The sequence below is a fragment of the Chiloscyllium plagiosum genome, unplaced genomic scaffold (genome assembly GCF_037043375.1).
Source record: "Chiloscyllium plagiosum isolate Xiang-an unplaced genomic scaffold, Cpla_swu_hap1 HiC_scaffold_2, whole genome shotgun sequence".
In the NCBI taxonomy this organism is placed as follows: domain Eukaryota; kingdom Metazoa; phylum Chordata; class Chondrichthyes; order Orectolobiformes; family Hemiscylliidae; genus Chiloscyllium; species Chiloscyllium plagiosum.
In genome coordinates this window covers 36,471,716-36,495,723 of record NW_028270140.1, presented here as the reverse complement: position 1 = coordinate 36,495,723, position 24,008 = coordinate 36,471,716, and the positions used below count along the sequence as shown (strand labels likewise).

The 24,008-nt window shown below is 41.2% G+C and overlaps 1 protein-coding gene across 1 annotated transcript in view; it reads right to left on the bottom strand.

Moving 5' to 3' along the window:
• hsdl2 (hydroxysteroid dehydrogenase like 2) overlaps nt 1–24,008 on the bottom strand; it is a 131,881-nt gene that overhangs the window by 9,804 nt on the left and 98,069 nt on the right. The window contains exons 5-8 of the mRNA XM_043715880.2: nt 16,847–16,950; nt 15,903–16,001; nt 7,137–7,331; nt 1,151–1,222 (exon numbers count right to left, since the gene is read on the bottom strand). Coding sequence (XP_043571815.1) covers nt 1,151–1,222; nt 7,137–7,331; nt 15,903–16,001; nt 16,847–16,950 — 470 coding nt within the window. The remainder of the gene's footprint in view (nt 1–1,150; nt 1,223–7,136; nt 7,332–15,902; nt 16,002–16,846; nt 16,951–24,008) is intronic.

Below are 24,008 nucleotides of genomic sequence, written 5' to 3'. Positions count from 1 at the left end.
CAAATGCTTGACCTGAATCACATGGAAGGACAACAGCACCTGATGCATGGCAACACCCCCACTTATAAATTTCTATCCAAGCCACACACAATCCTGATTTGGAACTATACTGCTGTTCCTTCACTGTCATTGGGTCAAAATCCTGGACCTTCCTTTCAAACAGCACCAAGAGTGTTCCTGCACTACATAGATTGTAGCGATTCTAAAGGGAGCTTACCTCCACTCTCTCAAAGACCATTAGGGATGGATAATGAATCCTGGCTATGTCAATGACATGTACAAAGATTAAAGTATTAAAGAAAAACTCTCATAAGCATGATGGGTCCAATGGTCTCCTTTGTGCTGTATGATTTAATGAGGGGCTATCACCATACAGTTTGTACCATTAGGTTCTACTGAGAAATTAAAACCATTACCAGCAATGCAAAATAAGTTTGGATCAATAAGACAAGTAATGTATCTCAAGCTGTGTGATAGATTAGCTATGTTACCCAATTTCTGAACATTTCAAGAACATAGTTGAGTGGCCATGAATCATCTGTTTGAAGGTTCACGCTAAATATTAACAGAGTGATGGAAATGGCTGGCCTGGGGAGGAGGAAATACGTTCTAATGACTCTGAGAGGAGTATGAATAAGTCCTTCCTCAGGCTTCAGGATTAAACCTAGCTTCCACCAAATTCACTGTCAAGTTATCCCTTGTGCCTATATTAACTCTATCCTAAAGGTCTGGGCCCATTGGCGTGAACCACTCCTTGGTTGGGTGAGTAGAAGAAGCCCTAACTGTTAGCCAAGAAACGACACATGGCAATCAGAGCTGGTATGAGGAAATTCCAGACCTTTGTCGTTGACAGGTGCAACGCCTTCAATTATTTAACCTAATCTGATGGTTGGAATATTGCTCAGGATACTAACAAAAAGATTCAAAATGAAGAAGCAAGTTCCACATATTAACTTCAACTGTGAAGAATATCTGCATACATTCATTCAAGCATTTAGCTCCTGACTGACAGGCCGTTTTTCAAATTTAGAATTTTTAACTTTGATTTCAACCAGATTTAAACTGGAACAACTGGTTTCAATTCCATGAGATATTAATGTGAATTCCATCTCTCTTGATACTGTATGCTGAAAACTAAGGAAAAACTCACCATGATCCTGCATCTTCTTGGCAAGTGCCGCTGGTTCCTCGTCTAAAAAGAAATCTGGAAGTAGAGGGTGCCCTGTAACGAAACAGCATAGATTATTCATCGGTCATTCTGAAGAAGGATCACTGGACCACAAATGTTAACTCGACTTTCCCTCCACAGATGCTGCCAGACCTGCTGAGTTTCTCCAGCAATTTCAGTTTTACCTTTCGGTTATTCAAGTGTTCTGTGACAGAATTAACAGAGTTTATAAATTCTGCCCATTAAAGACTTAAGGTGAAATAATGATGCTAATATTCAGTAACAGTGGAGAGAGAAACAAGAGTTAATGTATTCATTCTGAGAAAGATCAGTGACCTGAAACATTAATTCTGTTTCTCTATCCACAGATCATATCTAAATTTTCCAGAATTTTATGTTTTCATTTCAGAATTCCAACACCTGCAGTACTTGACTTATGTTTTAGGCTTAAAGACTTCTTAAAGGAGCCTGAGGAAAGTTTTAAGACTTCCTTTCATTTCAGCTCTGCTCCATAACCATTCCATGACTGGAAACAAGAATCCAGAAAAAGTATATTCCTGTCAGGGTGAAAGGAAAGGCTGGTAGGTATAGGGAATGCTGGATGACTAAAGAAATTGAGGGTTTGGTTAAGAAAAAAAAGAAAGCATATGTCAGGTATAGACAGGATAGATCGAGTGAATCCTTAGAAGAGTATAAAGGAAGTAGGAGTATACTTAAGAGGGAAATCAGGAGGGCAAAAAGGGGACATGAGATAGCTTTGACAAATAGAATTAAGGAGAATCCAAAGGGTTTTTACAAATACATTAAGGACAAAAGGGTAACTAGGGAGAGAATAGGGCCCCGCAAAGATCAGCAAGGCGGCCTTTGTGTGGAGCCACAGAAAATGGGGAAGATACCAAATGAGTATTTTGCATCAGTATTTGCTGTGGAAAAGGACATGGAAGATATAGACTGTAGGGAAATAGATGGTGACATCTTGCAAAATGTCCACATTACAGAGGAGGAAGTGCTGGATGTCTTGAAACGGTTGAAGGTGGATAAATCCCCAGGATCTGATCAGGTATACCCGAGAACTCTGTGGGAAGTTAGGGAAATGATTGCTGGGCCCCCTTGCTGATATATTTGTATCATCGATCATCACAGGTGAGGTGCCGGAAGACTGGAGGTTGGCTAGCGTGGTGCCACTGTTTAAGAAGGGTGGTAAGGACAAGCGAGGGAACTATGGACCAGTGAGCCTGACATCTGTGGTGGGCAAGTTGTTGGAGGGAATCCTGAGGAACAGGATGTACATGTATTTGGAAAGGCAAGGACTGATTAGGGATAGTCAACATGGCTTTGTGCGTGGGAAATCATGCCTCACAAACTTCATTGAGGTTTTTGAAGAAGTAACAAAGAGGATTGAGGAGGGCAGAGCAGTAGATGTGATCTATATGGACTTCAGTCAGGTAATCGACAAGGTTCCCCATGGAAACTGATTAGCAAGGTTAGATCTCATGGAATACAGGGAGAACTAACCATTTGGATACAGAACTGGCTCAAAGGTAGAAGACAGAGGGTAGTGGTGGAGGGTTTTTTTCAGACTGGAGGCCTGTGACCAGTGGAGTGCCGCAAGGATCGGTGCTGGGTCCTCTACTTTTTGTTATTTACATAAATGATTTGGATGCGAGCATAAGAGGCACAGTTAGTAAGTTTGCAGATGACACCAAAATTGGAGGTGTAGTGGACAGCAAAGAGGATTACCTCAGATTACAACAAGACCAGGTGGGCAGCTGAGAAGTGGCAATGGAGTTTAATTCAGATAAATGCGAGGTGCTGCATTTTGGGAAACCAAATCTTAGCAGGACTTATACACGAAATGGTAAGGTCCTAGGCAGTGTTGCTGAACCAAGAGATCTTGGGGTGCAGGTTCATAGCTCCTTGAAAGTGGAGTCGCAGATAGATAGGTTAGTGAAGAAGGCATTTGGTATGCTTTCCTTTAGTGGTCAGAGTACTGGGTACAGGACAATGGTTAGGCCACTGTTGGAATATTGCGTGCAATTTTGATCTCCTTCCTATCAGAAAGATGTTTTGAAACTTGAAAGGGTTCAGAAAAGATTTACAAGGATGTTGCCAGGGATGGAGGATTTGAGCTATACGGAGAGGCTGAACAGGCTGGGGCTGTTTTCCCTGGAGTGTCGGAGGCTGAGGGGTGACCTTATGGAGGTTTACAAAATTATGAGGGGCATGGATAGGGTAAATAGGCAAAGTGTTTTCCCTGGGGTTGGGGAGCCAAGAACTAGAGGGCATAGGTTTAGGGTGAGAAGGGAAAGATATAAAAGAGACCTAAGGGGCAGCTTTTTCACACAGAGGGTGGTACGTATATGGAATGAGCTGCCAGAGGAAGTGGTGGAGGCTGGTACAATTGCAACATTTAGGGGCATTTGGTTGGATATATGAATAGGAAGGGTTTGGAGGGATATGGGCCAGGTGCTGGCAGGTGGGACTAAATTGGGATGGGATATCTGGTCGGCATGGACAGGTTGGACTGAAGGGTCTGTTTCCATGCTGTACATCTCTATGACTCTATGACTATGAGCCACCAACCACTTGAGAGCAAAGCACACTGTCAGTGAGACTTTGATGGAGTGGGATGAAGCCTGGGTGAGTGTAGTGTTGGAATTAGGTTCAAAGTGGAATTTCAGTGCAAAAGGAGAACAGACGTGATTTAACCAGAGGAAGTGGTGAAGGCTGGTACAATTACAACATTTAAAAAGCATCCAGATGGGTACATGAATAAGAAAGGTTTAGAGGGATATGAGTCAAATACTGGAAATGGGACTAAATCAGTTTAGGATGTCTGGTTGGCATGGACAAGTTAGACCAAAAGATTTGTTTCCATGCTGCATAACTCTGTGACTCTCCTGCAAAAAGTAAACTCTCCAGTGTGCGAGGCAAGTCAGGGAGGATAAAAAATGTAGATCAAGAGGCTGACCTGCAGTGAGATTATCAGCAGAGAATGTCACAAACCACAGTGTGACTTGAGTGCAGGGAAACAAGTTGATTGCTGAGTGGGATTGGTGAATAATCTTTGTCATAAAAGTAAGGCCTTAATTTGTGAAAAGGTCTCCAGTGCTTTCTTTTCTCTTCTCTTAATAATAGTGGCCTAACTATAAGATTTTAATTTTTAAACTTTTAATTTTAAATTTTTTAATTTAATTTCAAAAATGTTTAATTTCACAAAAACAAAAGATCATAAGAATACTTTGTAAAGAATAGGGAATTTAGTGTCATTAATTTATAAACTAAATCAGATAAGCATGATGGCAGGATGGATGATGCATTGTGGCTGTGACATGTGGAAGCTACTGGACACCAACATGAACCAGAGAGAATACATCTGTACTAAGTGTTTGCAGCTTGAGGAACTTTGGACCCAAGTTCAGGAGCTGCAGTCTGAGCTGAAGGCAGTGCATCACATTAGGGAAAAGGAAAGCTACCTAGATCCTTTGTTCCAGAGGGCGGTCACAGACTTCAGACCAAGTAATTCAAAACTGGTCTGTAATCATGAACAGGAAGGTGTGACATGCAAGTTTGCAGATGCAGGACCATTGATGCAGGAAGCCATTCAAGTGGCGGGAGGAAATAGGAATACAGTAAATTGTTGTAAAAGGACCATACAATTGGGAGGATCGATACTGTCCTCTGCAGCAGGGAGCAGAAGTCTGAAGGCTGTGATGCCCGCTTAGTGTCAGGATTAAGGATATTCCATTGGGGATAGGGAGCAGAGGGGTTCAGCTCTTGTCAGCTACACTCAGCTACATTGATATGACCAGGAATGTGGCTCTGCTGAAAGAATGTGAACAGTTTTGAGCAAAATTGAGAAGTGGAATCTCCCATGGGCAAATTATCAGAAGGTAAATAAAGTTAAATGCATGGCTCAAATACTGGCATGGGTGGAATGGCTTTCAGCTTATGGGGCACTGGCACCAGTACTTGTATAAAAAGGAGCCATTCTGACGGAACAGGCTTCACTTGAACCATACTGGGAACAGTATCCTGTCAAATCAAATAACTACAGTGTCGAAAAGGCTTTCAGCTAATGGTGGGGGTGGTTATAGGGGTGGGAGGGGAAGGATTGGGAGAGTGTACGTACATGTTGACAAAGCAAGAGGATATGCCAGCATTACAAGGCAGCTATTTAGATCATGATGTCCTCACTGGAATGGGAAGGGACAGAGAAATAGCAAAATGGCACAAGATGAGGTGGAAGGGGAGAGAAAATGGTAAAAAGGTCAAGTTAATGGTTCTTGAATATGCACAGTATTCAGGTCAAAGTAAATTAATTAATGGCATGAACACAGATTAATGAATTAATCAGAGGATAACAGTGACAAACATGACTGATGTGTGAAGAGAGACTGGATCAGCTCGGACTATATTCACTGAGCTTTAGGAAATGGGGTGAAGGGGTGATGGAGAATCTCTTTGAGATCTATAAAATTCTAACAGGACTTAGACAAGGTAAATGCAAGAAAGTCTGACTAAGAAAGAAAAACTTCTGCTTATGCTAACAAGTGCTCTTTGCTACCATTGGACATCCTCAAGTGCTTGACAGCAGAAGAACTACTTCTGAAGTGTCACTGCTATAATGAAGGAAACATTAGCCCCACAGTATAGTTCCTGTTGGAAATGTGGAGAAGGTGACACCGACAGGAATAGTCCTTTGGTTCTCCAATGGCAGTGAAAGCACTTGTCCTTCACCCCGTGTTGTAATGTCATGTTTGTCACGATTATCCTCGGAAATGTCTTGACTGCACTTTATGAATTCTTTCTCTGGCTCCCTCCGCCAATCTGTCCATCCGAATCTGCATGATGGTTCAAGTCACCCACCTGCCTTTTATACAGGTCTCATAATCTCCTAATTTATTCTCAGTCCCACAGTCTAGTTCCTGTTGGAGGACATATGGACTATTCCTATCAGTGTCATCTTCTCCACTTTTACCTCTATCCATCTGGATTCTGTTCCAATCTGTACAAATAATTTACACACAATATTAGCCCTCAAACAGAAATGTGGTCATGGCCAGATAATCCTTTTTCACATTGTCAATACAAAGATACATAGTGGCCTACACACTCTTTTGAATTACTTCCATGGAATCTTTTATATTGATCTGAGCAGGCAGAAAGATAGTGCCAAGGGTTTAACATCTCATTTGAAAGATGGCACATCTGGCTATGCAGCACTCCCTCAGCACTACTGCACAAGGTCATGATTTTTATGCTGAAGCCCTAGAGTAGCTCATAAGCCTTTCAACAATGCCTCAATGTTAAAATTTATGTCCTTGTGTTCAGCTTCCTCACGTCTCCACTCCTCTAATTCCTGCTCAATCCTCCAAGATCTTCAATTATTGTCTCGTATGCATTCCCCAATTTTAATCACTCCTTTATTGGCAGCTGCAGCATCAGTTGCCTGGGTTCCAATCTCTGGATTTCCCTCACTTAGTCTCTTTCACTTCTTATGGTTTACAACACAGAGGAGAAGCCAATCAGTTCATTGTATATGGGCTGGATGTTGGGCTCAGCAATCTGAAAGTGATTCACCTATGTTGCATTTTCCATATGTAACACACAATCCCTTTCAAATGATGGCCCAAGCATTCCATGCTCCAACGATCCCTTAAAAACCAAAAAATTCAAGTCTGCTCATGTTCAGTGATAATTTCAGCTCAGTGTGTCTGGGTTAACAGCAGCAAACCAACTCCTCTGCACTAAGCTCTAAACCAGGAGAGAACATTCTTATCACTGTTACCAAAATGATTCTTCTCAAAATTACTCCCTCCTATGGAACCCACTCAATGCTCAATCTACCCTCAGTATTTATTACGCCTGTGTTGAAAAACTAATTCATTTTGACAATTGCCTATGGCCAGTATTGCAAGCCAATCTACTTGGAATGTGTTAGATACCACAAGAATCTCATACATACCTGGATCAACAGCATAGATATCAAAGTCCTTGATTCCTTCCTCTTTAAGGAGTTCTTCATCGATGATAAAGTTGCCAGTAAATGTCTTTGGCTTGGAGAAAATGGCATAGGCAGCATCAGCCATGATTTCAGGCTTCCTGCACTGACTGCTCACACCCGATCCTCCAAGCATATCCATGGCAGCTGTGTGTATTGCTGGAGGTTACAGACAAAAAAGGGGTCAACGTGCAATATGATTATAAAACAGATAACAGATTAATTTTTACAAAACAAAGAATTATGGGATGCTGGAAATCTGAAACAAAAACAGAAACTGCTGGAGAAACTCAGCAGGTCCTGCAGCATCTGTGGGAAGAAAGCAGATGAAGACTGGACTCAAAACATGAACTCTTTCTTTCCACAGATGCTTGAGTTTCTCCAGCAATTTCTGTTTTTGTATCAACTTAATTTTGTTCCTTTTCGTTGCAGACTAAGATCATCACAGGTCTCAGAGATGTGACAGTACTTCGCTCCCAGAAACTTACAGGTTACCCATGAGCAAAACAGAGTAACCATCAGCCAGGATATCATTGGACCACAGGGTTCCGGGGTGTATCACAGATCCCCAGCCATCTTGCTTGCCATTCTTGTCATCTCTGCGGTGGTACAGTCCTCACTGAATGGGAGCAGAGGTGCTCTCCCCATGATAACCTCAAGTTATCATTAAAAATAATTTAGTTGGTTACAATTATATCGCTGTCTGTGTGGGACATTGCTGTCTGCTAATTGTACAGCATGTTTCCCAATGCTATAGCACGGAATGCATTCAATCAAGTATTTCATGGGCCATTGCAAGATGTGAAAAGTACCACACGATGCAAGCCTTTCTTCTGTAGTTCTGTGCAAAAGCTGATAAATACCTTGGGGAATAATTATTGAGGACATCTTTCTCGATTGGGACTTGTCTGGGTACTGTCTTTGTTATAGCAGAACACACCCCAATTAACTCAAAGTTATAAATACAACAGGAAATATCTACTTCTCTTTCTCTTTTCATATGTAGATTTTCCAAAGATTGTTCGGTTGTGATCTGCAATATTTCTTGCAAAGTCTGACATTTGGAGTAAGGCATACACTTGTAAAATGCTTCTCTTTAAAGCAGACAGGCATGTGCTATTTATTAAAAAGTTAATCCAGGGTTATGCATAACATGAGCAAGATCAACATTCAACATGCAGTTCTTATTGATCAACCTTCTTTAACTTCTGCTGTCTGTGTAACAAAGATGCCCCCACAGTGCTGTTAGGCAGGGAGTCACAGCATTTGATGGAGAGAATGTGATAGTGCTTCTAACCTTCAATTCTGGCTGGAATTTACATTGGTGGGGACAGGATCCCACTTGCAATTACTTCCAACTCTTACCACGTTCTGCTGATGGTGGAGGTTGCAAGTTTGAGTGAAAAAGACTTGGATCTTGCAGTGCCTCTTGTCAATGATGTATAGTGCTGCCAGTGTGTGCAGTGGTGGGGGAACTGAATGTGGAAGGTGATGGATTGCGTGTCTGTCATATGTTTTGACCTGAATAATGTTGAGCTTGAGTGTGTTTGAAGCTACATGTGGTTAGAAATGCACTTATCCAGACAAGGAGGGAACATTCCAATAAAAGAGATCACCTGGTCATCATTACATTGCCATTTGTAGGAGTTTGCAGTGCAAATATTGGCTGCTGCATTTTCTCAGTTCTAAGAATGACTGCAATTCAAACAGTATCTCAATGGACATGAAGCACTTTGAGATACTCAGTGGTTGTAAAGTGCATTATATGTCGTCCTCACTTAAAGTTGAGGTTGCATTCCTGAAAAACATTACTTCAGGTCAAATGAGATTAAGTGAAACACAAGTTCCCAAAGGAATAATGTTAAAGCCAGAGTCAGATCCCTTTGGATATTTTCTTGCTGAGAAAAATCAACATCCAGGTGGAAACACTACACAGTGCAGTTCGAGCTGAAATAACAGGACATTCTATCACACTCATGAGTTGCGCCTTATACAAATGAACAACTGGCTTCAAAAGATTGAGTAGCACAAACCTAATGACAGAATGTTCAAAGAGAATCTAACATTTGCATTTTTGCAGATGTGAGCCTGATTTTAAAAAAAGCAGCACTGATTCACACTTAAGATGCAAGGGTCACACTGAACAACATGACCCTTCAATCTGTTGTCAACATTTGTTTCACTGTTTGTCTGAATATCAGGTGGTTCACGTGGCATGTGAAAATCGAAGAATATTTTCAAAATCAAATTCACCTTAACAGAAAGGAAAATGACTTCTATTTTAGATTGGCCTCATTTGATATTTCCTCAATTAACCTTTTCATTTTTTTAGTATCTTCATATCCTGTTTCCTCGCAATGCACGAGCACATATTTATGTCAATGTTCAATCCTGTAATGACGTGCATTGATTCATCGCATGGAGTTCTGTTTGCTGTTTGTAAAGAAAGCCAGAGTTGAAAGAGAAGGAGAGAGAGAGAGCGAGTGAGAGACAGACGCCGAGAATTGAAAAGGAGAGACAGAGACAAACCCAGAACTAACAAAGGAAAGACAGACAGATTGTAAAGGAGTGGGGGAGAAGACAGAGAGTCAGCGAGGAAGAATGAGAGAAAATATGAGCTTCTGATGCCCAGTATAGCAGTGAGCTTATTTCTATGGAGACAGCAAGGGAAGCTATCAGCCTACCAACTATACATTTGCATTTCTGCTACATTCAGAGTGTGTGGTATTTCAGCTGGGAATGTACTTTCATAATACATAATTTCAACCAGGTCTTTGACTTTTCGGGGCAAGGAGATTTCCCAAGGAACCTGACTTCGATTTTAACATTGATTCCTTTGGGAACCTATGTTTCACTTACAGTAGTGCTTCTCAGGAACACAACCTAAACATTAAGCGAGGAGATCTATAGTACATTTTACAACAAAGCACTTTATATCCAATAAAATATCTTTCGAAGTGTTGTCACTCATGGAGTGGTGAAAATGTAACGTCCGATATGTGCATAGCATGTTCCCACAGACAACAACACATTAATCAGATCATTTGTTTTTATCCATGTTGGTTGAGGAATGATTACAGCACCCTCAACCTCTTTCAATATGTTGCTTGGTTTTTAATAGCTATCTGAGCAGACACTGGGGGTCCTGAATTTAACATGTCATCTGAGAAACAGACTGTATTCATGCTCCACATGATCCTCCTTTCAACATCCATTCATCTAAACACAATAGGATTTAGGAATTTGAATTATAAATATTATGGACACCTTGATTTTACCATGGCAATGCAAATTCTGTTGAAACAACAATCACTTCTAAAAGGACTGCACGCTATTTAATCATGACCAGTTAACTTGGTTAACTTCATGTAATGTCAAACACCAGAGAAAAGAAGGAACCCTCAGCTAATCTTCCAGTTTTTCTATGAAAACATTCACTAAGGTTACAGGTGTCCAAGAATACGGCTCAGTAATAAATTGGAAACATATTTGAGCTGAATGCAATACGGCAACTAAACCGGAATGCTCAGTCAATATTTGACAACTCTGAAGATGTTAATAATGTTCAACCACTCCACTAATTGATATAAAACATGACTGAGAGATGCTTTGACAGGAAACCAAAACAAGCCAAAGACCAGGAAGCCATTTGGGTGTCACTTTCTTCAAACATTAGATGCTCTGTTCAGGACCTCCTCAATGGAGGATGTCACAGGATTGGAGGCAAAAGTTGGCATGGTCACGGTTGAGCTGTTGAGTGCATTCTGTAGATAATACACACATTGTGGCATCAGTGTGCACAACTGACCAAGAGGTTGGATAGGAGATTCATGGAGGGCCTTGTTTTGAGTTCATTGAGCTGTTTGCTTCATCCCGCCTGGTGTTGAGCCTCTCAAGTTTTGTTGCAGCTGCTGCATCCAAATGAATGCTAGACATGGTCTTGCAACGAACCTTAGTGTGAATCAATGGTAGTTCAACCACAGCCAATGTAGGTGCTAGAGGTGAATAACACACCTTCTGCTGGTGCAGTAATCAAAAGAAACAACAGCAGGAGCAGACTATTCAACCCACAATGCCTGCTGCCTCCAATGGCTTTCACTCCACTTCCCTGCCTGTCCCACATAATCCTTGACCCCCCATTCTGAAGAAGGGTAACTAGATATGTAATATTAATTCTGTATCTCTCTCCACAGATGATGCCAGACTGGCTGAGTTTCCCCAGCAATTTGTTTAGCTTTGAGTATATTCAATGACCCAGCTTCCACTGTTCTCTTGGGTACATAATTCCCAAAACTAACAACACTTGTGCTAAGAAATTCCTCTCCATTTCCATCTTGTGTTGCAGTCACATCCTTTTAAAACTGGGACTCCTAGTCTAGATTCCCCCACAAGAAGAAACATCCCCTCAGAACCTTAGGGATTGGATGGCTGTCAGTCCTCTATCTGAATTGTGAGATTTTATGTAACAACAGTCCTTTTGCTTCCTGCGCCTCTTCAAGATGTTTCAAAGAATCTCCGAAACATGTCACTATAATTCATCTTTAACCATGGTTTTATTAAATTAGCTTTATTATCACATGTACTCAGATGACTACAGTGAAAAGTTTACAAGTCACTATTTACAGTGCCATCTTACAAAGATACAGTTTCTTCAGTACAAGTTCTTCGAGGGAAAAAAACATTAGAAAATATAGAAATAAAAAGTCCAGCATTGCAGACTGTAGGACTAAATTACAAAATGGAGAAATAAAAATTCCAAAAGAATAACAGTCCACGCCAGGTGGGAAAGCCACCAAGCCAGAGCAGGAGAATGCCTCACTGCGTCTGCACGGAGGCTGAGAATCAGGTAATGTTCTGGGGACCTGGGTTTGAATCCTGCCATATCAGGTGGTGGAATTGGAATTAATTTTTATTTAAAAACTGGAATTAAGAGTCTAAAGATTATTATTGATTATTGGGGAAAACCCACCTGGTTCACTACTGTCCTTTCGGGAAGGAAACTGCTGACCATAGCTGGTCTGGCCGATATGTGAGTCCAGACCCTCAACAAAGTGGTTGACTCTTAACTGCCCTCTGGACAATTAGGGATGCTGGCCCTAATTGGGCAATAAATGCTGGCCCAGCCAGTGATAGCTTCATCCTGTGAACAAATAAAAAAAAATTTCCCCGCACAGAAATGGGCCATTCCGTCCAACAGATCTATGGCCGTATTTATGCTCCACATGAGCCTTCACCCAGTCTATTTCACCTAGCTCTGCCAGAATATCCTTTTGTTTCTTTTTGCCTTATATACTTTTCTAGTCATTTGGCAAAAATGGAATTCGAATGAGGTTTTATTGTCTCATGTACTCAAGCACAGGGGTACAGGAGTACAATGAAAAGTTTCAATGTCGCCATTCACAGTGCCATTTTAGGTGCAAGGTATCTCGGTACAACATCTTAGGTCAAAAGTAGAAAAAGAAAGAAATATGTTACAAGTTCAACATTACAGTTCTTCTCAGAGTAAAGTAGAAAATAAGAAATAAAGTTAAAAGTTCTAAATTACAGTCCTCCTTTAGCCATTGGCCTGTGATCGAGAAATGTGATCATGACTAGCTGGGCTACCATTTATTCTCCATCCACAATTACCCTTAAGAAAGAGATTGCGAGCTGCTTTCTTGACTCCATGCAGTCCATGATGTGTAATCACGCCCTCAAACTAGCCACGAGGAAAAGTGAAGCGCACATAAGGTCTAGGCAACTAAGAACAGGAGGAATGTCAGAAGAGTAGGACCAGTCTTAACCAAGGAATCAAGCGGGCTAAAAGGGGTCATGAAATAGTCTTAGCAAGTAGAATTAAGGAGAATCCCAAAGCATTTTATTCTTATATAAGAAGCAAGCGGGTAACTAGAGAAAGGATTGGTCCACTAAAGGATCTGTGTGTCGAATCTGAGAGATTGGGTGAGATTCTGCATCAGTGTTCACTGGGGAGAGGAACATGATGAATGTTGAGATTAGAAATAGAAATTTGATTAGTCTGGATCATGTTGACATAAGTAGGGAAGATGTGTTGGGTAGGCAAGAGGTTATTAAGGTGGACAAATCCCCAGGACCGGATGGGATCTATCCCGTGTTGCTGAGGGAGGTGAAAGAGGAAATAGCTGGGGCCCTGACAGATATCTTTGTGGCATCCTTAAACACAGGCGAGGTGCCTTAGGACTGAAAGATTGCATGTTGAACCCCTGTACAAGAAGAGTAATAGAGATATTCCGGGTAACTACAGACCAGTGGCCTGACGTTAGTGGTGGGAAAGTTGCTGGAGAGGGTACTGAGGGATAAGATCTATTTATATTTAGAAAAGAATGGGCTTATCAGTGATAGGCAACATGGTTTTGTGCGGTGGAGATCGTGCCTTACCAACTTAATACAGTTCTTTGAGGAAGTGACCAAGTTGATAGATGAAGGAAGGGCTGTTGATGTCATATACATGGACTTTAGTAAGGCGTTTGATAAGGTTCCCCATGGTAAACTAATATAGAAAGTGAAGTCACATGGTGTGCAGGGTGTTCGAGCTAGGTGGATAAAGAACTGGTTGAGCAACAGGAGACAGAGAGTAGTAGTTGAAGAGAATTTCTCGAAATGGAGGAAGGTGACCAGTGGTGTTCCCCGGGAGTCAGCAGTGGGGCCACTGTTGTTTGTGATATACATAAATGATCTAGAAGAGGGCACCGTTGGTATGATCAGCAAGTTTGCAGATGACATGAAGATTGGTGGAGTAGCAGAAAGCATAAGGGACTGTCAAAGGATACAGGAGAATATAGATAGACTGGAGAGTTGGGCGGAGAAATGGAAGATGGAGTTCAATCCAGACAAATGTGAGGTGATGCATTTAGGCAAGACTAATTCTAGAGCAAATTATACAATGAACGGAAGAGCCTTGGGGTAAGTTGATGGGCAGAGAGAGATCTGGGAGTGCAGGTTCATTGTACCCCGAAGGTTGCTGCACGGGTGGATAGAGTGGTCAAGAAGGCATATGATATGCTTGCCTTCATCGGACGGGGTATTGAGTATAAGAGCTAGCAGGTCATGTTAAAATTGTACAAGACATTGGTTCAGTCGCATTTAGAATACTGTGTACAGTTCTGGTCGCCACATTACCAAAAGGATGTAGATGCTTTGGAGAGGGTGCAGAGAAGGTTGACGAGGATGTTGCCTGGGATGGAAGGTGCTAGCTATGAAGAGATGTTGAGTATTTTAGGATTGTTTTCATTAGAAAAAAGGAGATTGAGGGGTGACCTGATTGAGGTTTACAAAATCATGAAGGGTATAGATAGAGGAGATAGAGATAAGCTTTTTCCCAGGGTGAAGGATTCAATAACAAGAGGTCATGCTTCCAAGGTGAGAAGTAAAAAGTTTAAGGGGGATACATGTGTCAAGTACCTCACACAGACGGTGGTGGGTGTCTGGAATGCATTGCCAGCACAGACGGTCGAGGTAGGCACGGTAGATTCATTTAAGGTGCATTTGGACAGATGCATGAGTAGGTGGGGAGCAGAGGGATACAGATGCTTAGGAATTGGGCGACAAGTTTAGACTGGATTTGGATTAGCTCAGGCTTGGAAGGCTGAAGGGCCTGTTCCTGGGCTGTAAATTTTCTTTGTTCTTTGTTCAGATTTGATTTTTCCACAGCTGTTTAGTGATATAACTAAGTGGCCGCTATTTCAGAGGACAGGTAAGGCTAATCACACTGCTGAGAGTTCTGGAGTCCCATGTTGGTTAACCTGGCTAAGGACGTCAGATTTTCCTCCCCTGAAGGACATTGAAGAATCAGATGAACTTTCACAATAATTGAGTTGTTTCACTTATTTATTAGTTTATTGCTATTGAGACTAGCATTTTATTTCAGATTTCATTAATTTACTGAATTTAAATTCTCCAAATAGTTACGGTGAGATTTGAACTCTTGTCACTGGCCTGCAGATTATTAGCTCAGTAACAACACCACATTACCAGAGTCCCCTGAGCTGCCTTCTTCAAGCCCACAACTTCTCTTTTTCAGAGAAAAACTGTCTGGCCTGTTCAGACTTCCCTAACAGTTATAATCTCTCATTTCTCATCTTGTCTTATTAAATTATTTTACATCTTCTCCAGCCTTTCAAATAAAACAATGGATATCAGAACTGTGCAGAATACTTTCGTGTAGATTTTAATGCATGGCTCTATTGTTTTCTGTCCAACAGTTAACCATTCATAGAGCCATACAGCACGGAAACAGACGCTTTGGTCCAACTTGTCCATGCCAACCGGGTTTTCTGAACTAAACCCGTCCCAAGCAAGCTCATATCATGGCTGTTTTAGGGAAGTCCAGCTGAGGGGAAGGGAATCTGCAGAGTGAGTAGGGTGTACTTTGTAAAATATCTGAAGAGTTCAGGAGTGAAGCACAAGAAAACGTGCTCTCAACTTTCACATAGACAATTGACAGTCCAGAAGACCCAGCTAAAATGCAGGCATTTTAAGTGAACAGGTGACCAATATTCCCAGTCAGCGCTGTACACGAAGAATAAGAAGGTACAGGACTGGCTACCCATGAATACTAACCCAGCAAACAGTTGATATCTTCAGGAAGGGAAAACAAAAAAAAAACACCTTCAGAAAAGACGGCATCTAAATATTCTACCATATCTGCAGCAGGTACACAAACAGTATACTGTGTTATTATTGGGAAAAAAATAACATTTAAATCGCGCTTACCGGTCTTTGGCCATAAAGCATTAACTGCAATTTCACCTTTGAATTCCTCAGCCATTCCCAGGACACACATTGACATCCCGTATTTAGCCATGGTATAGGCTGAGGGAATGAAGGAACACATTAGCTCTTTTGCATTATCTTCTGCCCCTTTGTACTTGACACAGAATGTATATGATATGCATATAGCTTCATTAAGAAAATTCCTCCAGCATTAGGGGTGGCACAGTGGCTCAGTGGTTAACACTGCTGCCTGACAGCACCAGGGTTTCAGGTTCGATTCTAAGCTGGGGCGACTCTCTGTGTGGAGTTTGCACATTCTCCCGGCGTCTGTGTGGGTTTTCTCCAGGCGCTCTGGTTTCCTCCCACAGTTAGGTGAATTAGCCATGCTAAATTGTCTATAGTGTTAGGTGCATTAGTCAGAGGGAAATGGGTCCAGGTGGGTTACTCTTCGGAGGGTCAATGTGGACTGGTTGGGTCGAACAGCCTGTTTCCACACTGTAGGGAATCTAATTTAATCTAATCATTACTTCTGCAAATAAAGACTGAGAAAATCACAGAAAGAGGTTATACAGCTTGTTGTATCATTGTCTCCTGCTCATTCCTTATAGTCCTGCATTATTTTCCTCTTCAAATATTTATGCAGCTCCCTTTCGAAACCGTTCTCTTTGGCAGCATGTCCCAGGATATCAAGTGTGACAAAATACAATTCTCATCTCACTTGTGTCCCTTTCTAACAAATTACTTTAAATCCATCTCCATTGGTTATTGACCCTTTTGCCTCTGGAAACAATTTCCCTTTATTGGCTCCATCAAAACCCTTGATGATTTTCAATGTCTTTATCAAATCTCCACTTTAACAGTTCTGTTCTAAGGACAATAGCCCAGCTTCGACAGCCTCCGAATGAAGTCCATAATAATCACAAATATACAGTGCCCATGCTCACCACAGTGGTTCTTGAACCAGATGGGATTCATGTTGAGAGGAGGACTCAGGTTCAGAATGTGGCCATTTTGACTCTTTTTCAAGTAAGGAATGCACAATTTTGACCTGAGAAAGAGGGGGAGAGAAAATGAAGGAGCATGCAATGCAAAATTAAACATATCAAATTTTAAATGAATGTACTGGTCTTCCACAAGATGTGAAAATGCACAAATGCTCAGCTTTTGAAACAGACACGATGCAAACATTCTGTAATGAATGTAATGGGGTCAGTCAGGTGAACCTCACAGAATATGGGATCTCTCACGGGGAGCTTTTAACCAGGTCCAAAGAGGGAGCCCTGGCTGGCAGATAAAAACAGGAGTGTCAGAGGTTCTGCTCACTCAGTGTCTGGATCAGTGTCAACGACTCAAAGTGTAAATAAAGGGTGGCTTGGTGACAGGATACTTTCCTTTGTGGTGTTAATGCACAGTTTTACAATAAGTTATTTTTACAGTATGAGACAATCAACACATACTGCCTTCCCTTCAGTTCGCATTTGTGGAACATCATTCATAAACTCAGAATGCTCCAAAGCTCTTTATAGCCAATAAATGTTACTTTTAAAACATTTACATGACTGCATTTCTGTAACTTTCTGCCGATAAGGGCAGTGAAGGCAGACGCAATTGTAGCTTCCAAACAGAAATCGCATAGCTCAAGGGGACAGATGATAGGTGGATGATGGGCCAAATGGACTCCATTTGCATTATACCACTCTACAGTACAATGACAAATGGACCTTTGTTGAAATATAAATAAGTGGTTGGCTGAGATTGTCAATTATTCATTCAAAGTTTCAAATTGATGCAAGGTCAGGCCAGTTTTTAGAGCTCACTGGATCTCAAATTTGAATTATTAAACCGCTAATCATTCAACCTTTGGAGAAAAATTAAATAGGTAGCATTCATCAAAGGTTAGAATACTAACATGAGCAAATTTTCATTTTCAATCAACAGTGAAGATCTTTAAATTCCAAAAAATATTCTTTCTACAGTAACAGACGTGCTAAATCTACATGCCATATACAGAAGGTCAGTCAGTTCCATTATCAACATTACTGCTAAAATAGCAACTGCTTTCTGTTTTTAATCTTTAAGAAGTAATCAATTTGCATTAATTTAAATATTTCTTCCTGGTTGCATTTCCTCCTTGCAGTGTCAGTTGTGGTTTGGTTGGTAGTCACATGTTTCTGAACCACAACGCTCAGGGTTCAAGTCTAACTCCAGGACTTTGAACTCAAAATCTAGGCTAACATACAGTGCAGCACTAGGAGGCACTGCACTGACAGAGGTGCTGTCTTTTGGCCCTACTAACTTGCTCAGGTCAATGTAAAATATCAAATAGTATTACTTCAATGACAATCAGGGACATCTTACCAGGTTCCTGGTCAATATTTATCTTTCAATCAACATCACACAAAAAAAAATATCAGGTCACTCATACACTGTTTTTTTTTAATAGAATTCTTACAGTGTGGAAACAGGCCCTTCAGCCCAACAAGTCCATAACGACCCTCTGAAGTGTATCCCACCCAGACCCACTCCCCATTACTCTACATTTAACCCTGACTAATGCACCTAAACTTACATATCCCTGAACACTATTGGCAAATTTAACATGGGCTGAAAAGTGGTGGATGATAAGTGCAAAATAAATTAGAAACAAAAACAGAAAGTGCTGGAAAAGCTTAGCAGGTCTGGCAGCATTTGTGGAAAGAAATCAGAGATAATGTTTTGGATCAGAACTCTGAGTATAAATTACAGTCTTTTTTCTGAAGCTATAAATGTTTAAAGAATCCTTTCTTCTGTTGACCAACAAATAACAAAATATCACATCAGTAAGGGTTGAAGTGTTCTCAGAATGTCGTGTTCGAAAAAGGTGTTTTTAATGAAGTCACAAGCTCTCTCAGGAATAATTGACACACGTGATTTCATCTGTAAGATCAGCAGTTAACTGGCACAGGAGATTTTCATGGTATTACTAGGGTTACTTTCTGTCACGCCTGTAACTGGAAACATTTCAAATTCTTGAAGATCCAATGATGCTGCAAATTCAATCCTAAACATTGTTTCTGCAATTATCTTGGACTTCAAAAAGCAGCAGCAAAACTGCCAAAAGTCAATGAGGCTGAATTGAATTGAATTGAATTAGCTTTGTTGTCACATGTACTCACGTGAGTACAGTGATAAATTTACAAGTTGACACTTACGGCGCCACCCTAATCATAGTACTAAATTAGAAAAGATGAAGTTAATGTGTGCATTTATGTAGCACCTTTCACACTCCTACGATGTTCAAAGCTGCGTCATGGACAGAGGAGGACAATTGCTGTGAAAAAACAAAACAATAGGTTTGGGAAGCTTTGCAGAAGCCTTTGATGAGACCTGAACACGGTCAATTTACAGCATCATTCTCAGTTCCAGTGTTTCTGTTCATCAATAAAATGTGCAAATATGTGGAGAATAATATGGAATGTACTGCAAAGATACAGGCCATTGAGCCCAAACAGTCCATGCTGATGCTTATGCCCTGTATGAAAGTCCTGCCACCCTCGCTTCATCTCACCCTTTCAGTATAACCTTCTGCCCATTTCTCCCTCATGTGTTTATCTAACTTCCCCTTTAATATATCTGTGCGGTTCATCTCAACCACTCCCTGTGGCATTCATGTCTAAACATTCCAATGCAAACATGTTGGAGCATTACAAATTAAGGTAAATTTAAATTTTACATTTAGGTTTTGGCTTTACACAGAATTGTGAAATGAAAAGGCCTTTTAGGCGATGGTGTCTGTGCTAGCTCTTTGGTGGAGCTATTCAGTTAGTTCCATTTCCATAACCTTCTAAATTCTGCCCCTTTAAGTATTTTTACAATTGCACTTTGAATATCACTATCACCACCAGGTGCCCCAGCTCTTTTGGCAATGCGACCCAGATTATAAAAACAAGATGTTTCCTCATCTCGCCTCAGGTTTGTTTTCCAGCTTCCTCTGTCTCCTCTGGTTTCACTCCACCGAGCCACCCACTTCAACCCCTGCTGGAAACAACTTCTCCCCTTGTACTCTGTCAAAGGCCTTCATGATATTGAACGCATTTATCAAATCTTCCCTCAAACTTCTCTGATCTGAGGCGAACAACTAAACTGGCAGATCAAGAGAGAAGCAGTAAGACCTCCTCCTGCGACGAAGGAGTCTCACTTCAGAGTCGGGTTGGGCCCTGACTCCAGTTTCAAGCTGAATCCACACGATAATTGCAGCTTCGCAGCAAAGTGAAACTACTGCTGTTTAAATGCATGTTCTGCAAGGCATTCATTAGCCAAATGCTGTAGTTCCTTGTTTCCAAACAGTTCACTTGTTTGTGCCATCAGGTTTTCTGAAGCTCAACAACACACTTGTTTATTTTGTCCTCACTTCCATTTGTGAAAGTCCAATGTTCACAGGCTATTTATAATACTGAGCATTTTGGTTGCAGTTTAAATAAAAGAAGCTCAAGTTGCTCCTTTAAGGAAGTCAGAGACAATATTAGACGATGCTCTATAGAACAAAATATGAAAAACAAAACTGCAATTGGTATTTCCAAAACAGTAAGCTCTTCCTTGTTTTTAAATCTTTCTCGTCCCTCCTTCTGCAACCTCCAGCCTGACTACCTTTCGAGAACTAGCTGCTTCACTGATTTTAATTGTTCCAACTTGGTATCGTGCCTTTAGCTGCTTCACCCTTAGCTCTGAAATTCCCTGTCTCAGTATCTCCACTTCTCCCCGCTCCTTCAAAGCTTTTAATCATTTGCTCCATTTCTTCTTATATTTGTTGGTGTCAAGTTCTGTTTGATAACACTTCTATGAAAATGTGAGGGTATGATTCCAGGAATGACAGACTTCAGTTATGTGGATTGATTGCAGAAGCTGGGGCTGTACCCTTTTAAGAGATAGCTAACAGGAAATTTGATTGTGAGAGGATCTGGTCTCAGTTGATCAGGAGAAGCAATTCCTGTTGGTAAAGGATTGAGAAGATTAAATTCAAGGCAGAGGTCAAAGAACAGAAAGGAGACATGAGGAAAAGCATTTTTACCAAGTGAGGATCTGAAATGCACTACTTGAGAGTGTGTAGTGGAGGCAGATTCAATTCTCAAAAGAGAATTGGATAATTCAGAGGAGACAGTGGTGTCATGGCAATATCAATGTCTAATCATCTCAAATCCCAGGCTAATGCTCTGGGGACAAGGATTCAAGTCCCAAAATGGCAGCTGGTGAAACCTAAACTCAATTAATAAATCTGGAATTAAAAACTCAGTAATGCTGATCATGACAACAATGAGCTGTTGTTGCAAAAGCCCACCTGGTTCATGCTCTTTTGAAAAGGAAGTCAACTGACTTTGAGGTCCCGCCTACACGTGACTTCAGATCCACAACAGCAGTGCGGCCGGCTTTTAGTTGTCCTCTGAAATGGTCTAGTTGTCCCTAAGTTCACAGGACTAGCAATACATGTTGGCCTTTTCGGCGAGACTCATATCCCATAAAACAATAAATGGAAATTATGTGGACAGAGAAAATTCATAATTCTATGGAAAAAAGGGCTGGGGAGTGGAAGTGACTGCATCCCTCTTATGAAGAGCTAGGACAGACATGACAGGTAAAATGGCCTCTTTTGTATATTAACAACTGTACGATTTTACTACTAAAGGCACTGCATAAATAAAAGGTGGTGTGGTAACAATTTGAATGCTTCTTACAGACTTCAACTGGTGACTTCTTTCTGAGATCTAAACTAGACCACCAGATGGAGCATTGAACTACATGATGCGTTATATATGTGTGGGCGATGCACAAAGATTAACATGGGCCTAGCAGCACTCTGGAAACCTGATGATACAGCAGTCGTCAGCTAAACGAGCTTGTTCTGTACAGACACCAAAGATATGTCAACAATCCACAATGTTCAGTTCTGCGCACCACACCTTGTCTGAAAGGAGTATGAATGCCAAGAGTTAAATTAAAAACTTGTATTTGTACAAATGAAAGTTGCATTGACTGGAATTTCAAAAGTGAAGGGGTGTTTTGATCAAGATTTTCAAGTTATAAATAGAAACAAAGCTAGACAGAAATGAAATATTCCCACTGGTTGTGGAGACGAGGATTAGAACGCATCATCAACAAGTTTGAGTCAGACCTATCACGAGTGAAATTAGGGAACATGTCTGCAAACAAGGCGTGGCAGAAACCTGAAACTCTCGTTCAGAAATGGCAATTCATGTAAGAATGAAACAACAAGAGCATTTCAAAATGTGACAGAGACACAATGTGAGAGTGAGGATGCAAGAGAGAGGGAGAGTATATGTAATGGAGTGAGAGAAAAAGGAATAGTGTATGAGGGAGGGAGAGAGCAAGTAATTGAGGAGAAAATGTAAGGGAACTAGAGATGGAGCAAGTGTGAAATCATGGACTGAAAGTGGACTGCGGACTCACACAGATACCTGCCTTCCCATTCCAAGAAACAAACCACACACTGGGTTAAATCATGAAGTTGTCAGTTGAAACAAACCCTTGGACCAACTCACCCATGTCGACCAGTTACTCTAAATTGATTTTGATCCCATTTGTCCTCACTCCTCAGATTGCTTACAGTGTGGAAACAGGCCCTTCAGCCCAACAAGTCCACACTGACCCTCCGAACAGCAACCCACCCAGACCCATTCCCCTACATTTACCCCTTCACCTAACACTATGGGCAATTTAGCATGGCCAATTCACCTAACCTGCACATCTTTGGACTGTGGGAGGAAACCCACGCAGACACGGGGAGAATGCGCAAACTCCACACAGATAGTTGCCCGAGGTGGGAATTGAACCCAGGTCTCTGGCACTGTGAGACAGCAGTGCTAACCACTGTGCCACCGTGCCACCCCACATCCTGTTTGAATACTGCCAAGAACAACTCAGTCTGTACACCAGGACAGGCAAGGATAATGTCAATTGAACCCATTTCCAGGGCTGAGTCTTGGTCTATATGTCATTCCTTGGTGACTGGAAATTGGAAACCAATGTACCAAACTTAGACTTTCAATGAGGAAAAAAAGCTGAAATGAAGCCTCTCAAGCGAAAATATTGGTCATCGATGTCCTACATCCAGTGTACAAAAACCAATTGCAGGCATATTCCTTCAGTAGCTGTTCATTGTCACTTTATGTCCTCAAAGGCTGGTATTTTCCGGTCAGGAGTAGGCCTCAAACAGGTGATCACTGCCATCTGTAAGATGGATTCAGAATTATTACATCATCCCTAACCCTTGGGGGGATAGATACCCATGACTTACAAACTCAATTAAAATGGACATCCAGCTCCACATTCCTGAATTGAACTTGCCCCAACTGCATAAAATACTAATTCTATGAAATGGCCCTTGTTCCCCCACTCTCACTTTTATTGAAAGTTGTTTTCTCCTCGTGCTGTTGTGCCATGAGTGGAACCTCCCCCAAGGCATTGCACAATCGGCTCAAAATGCATCTAAATTTCACGTGAATGTTTGGACATTAACAACATTCGCAATGTCAGGAATTAAAAATAAATGCAGTGAGAAAGAGAGAGAGAGAGAGAGAGAGAAAATGTACATGAAAACTAGAAAGAGCATATTGGTTAGAGAGAAAGGACAAAAGCAAGTGTACAAGAGCGAGCACATGTGAAAGAGAGTCTGTGAGAGAACGAAGAGAATGAGTGAGCAGATGAGACAGTGATAATGTTTGTTTGAAAGTCTGAAAAATTATGTGCAAAAGCCCTCATGTTTACTCAACTGGGAACCTCAAAGTTTCAAAGACATAGATAGATTATCCTGAAAATTTTGATGTTTCCCTCTTGAAGAAAAACACATCTCTCATTTTGACTCTGCTGCACTGATCTTATTCAAATATTTATGAGCGAATTGCATTGTACAAAGGAAAATTGTGAAAATCCCTTTGTGGTATCTGTTTACATGCAAGTGAAAAGTTTATGCAAACATCTGCAGCACTGTATTGCTGGATCATGATATTAATAGCATTGTGACTATAGCAACCAAATAACGTCCCTAGGTGTGTGTATGTTGCAGTTGTGAATCTTGTTGCTATGTTCCACGTTATTCTACGTATACAAATGGGT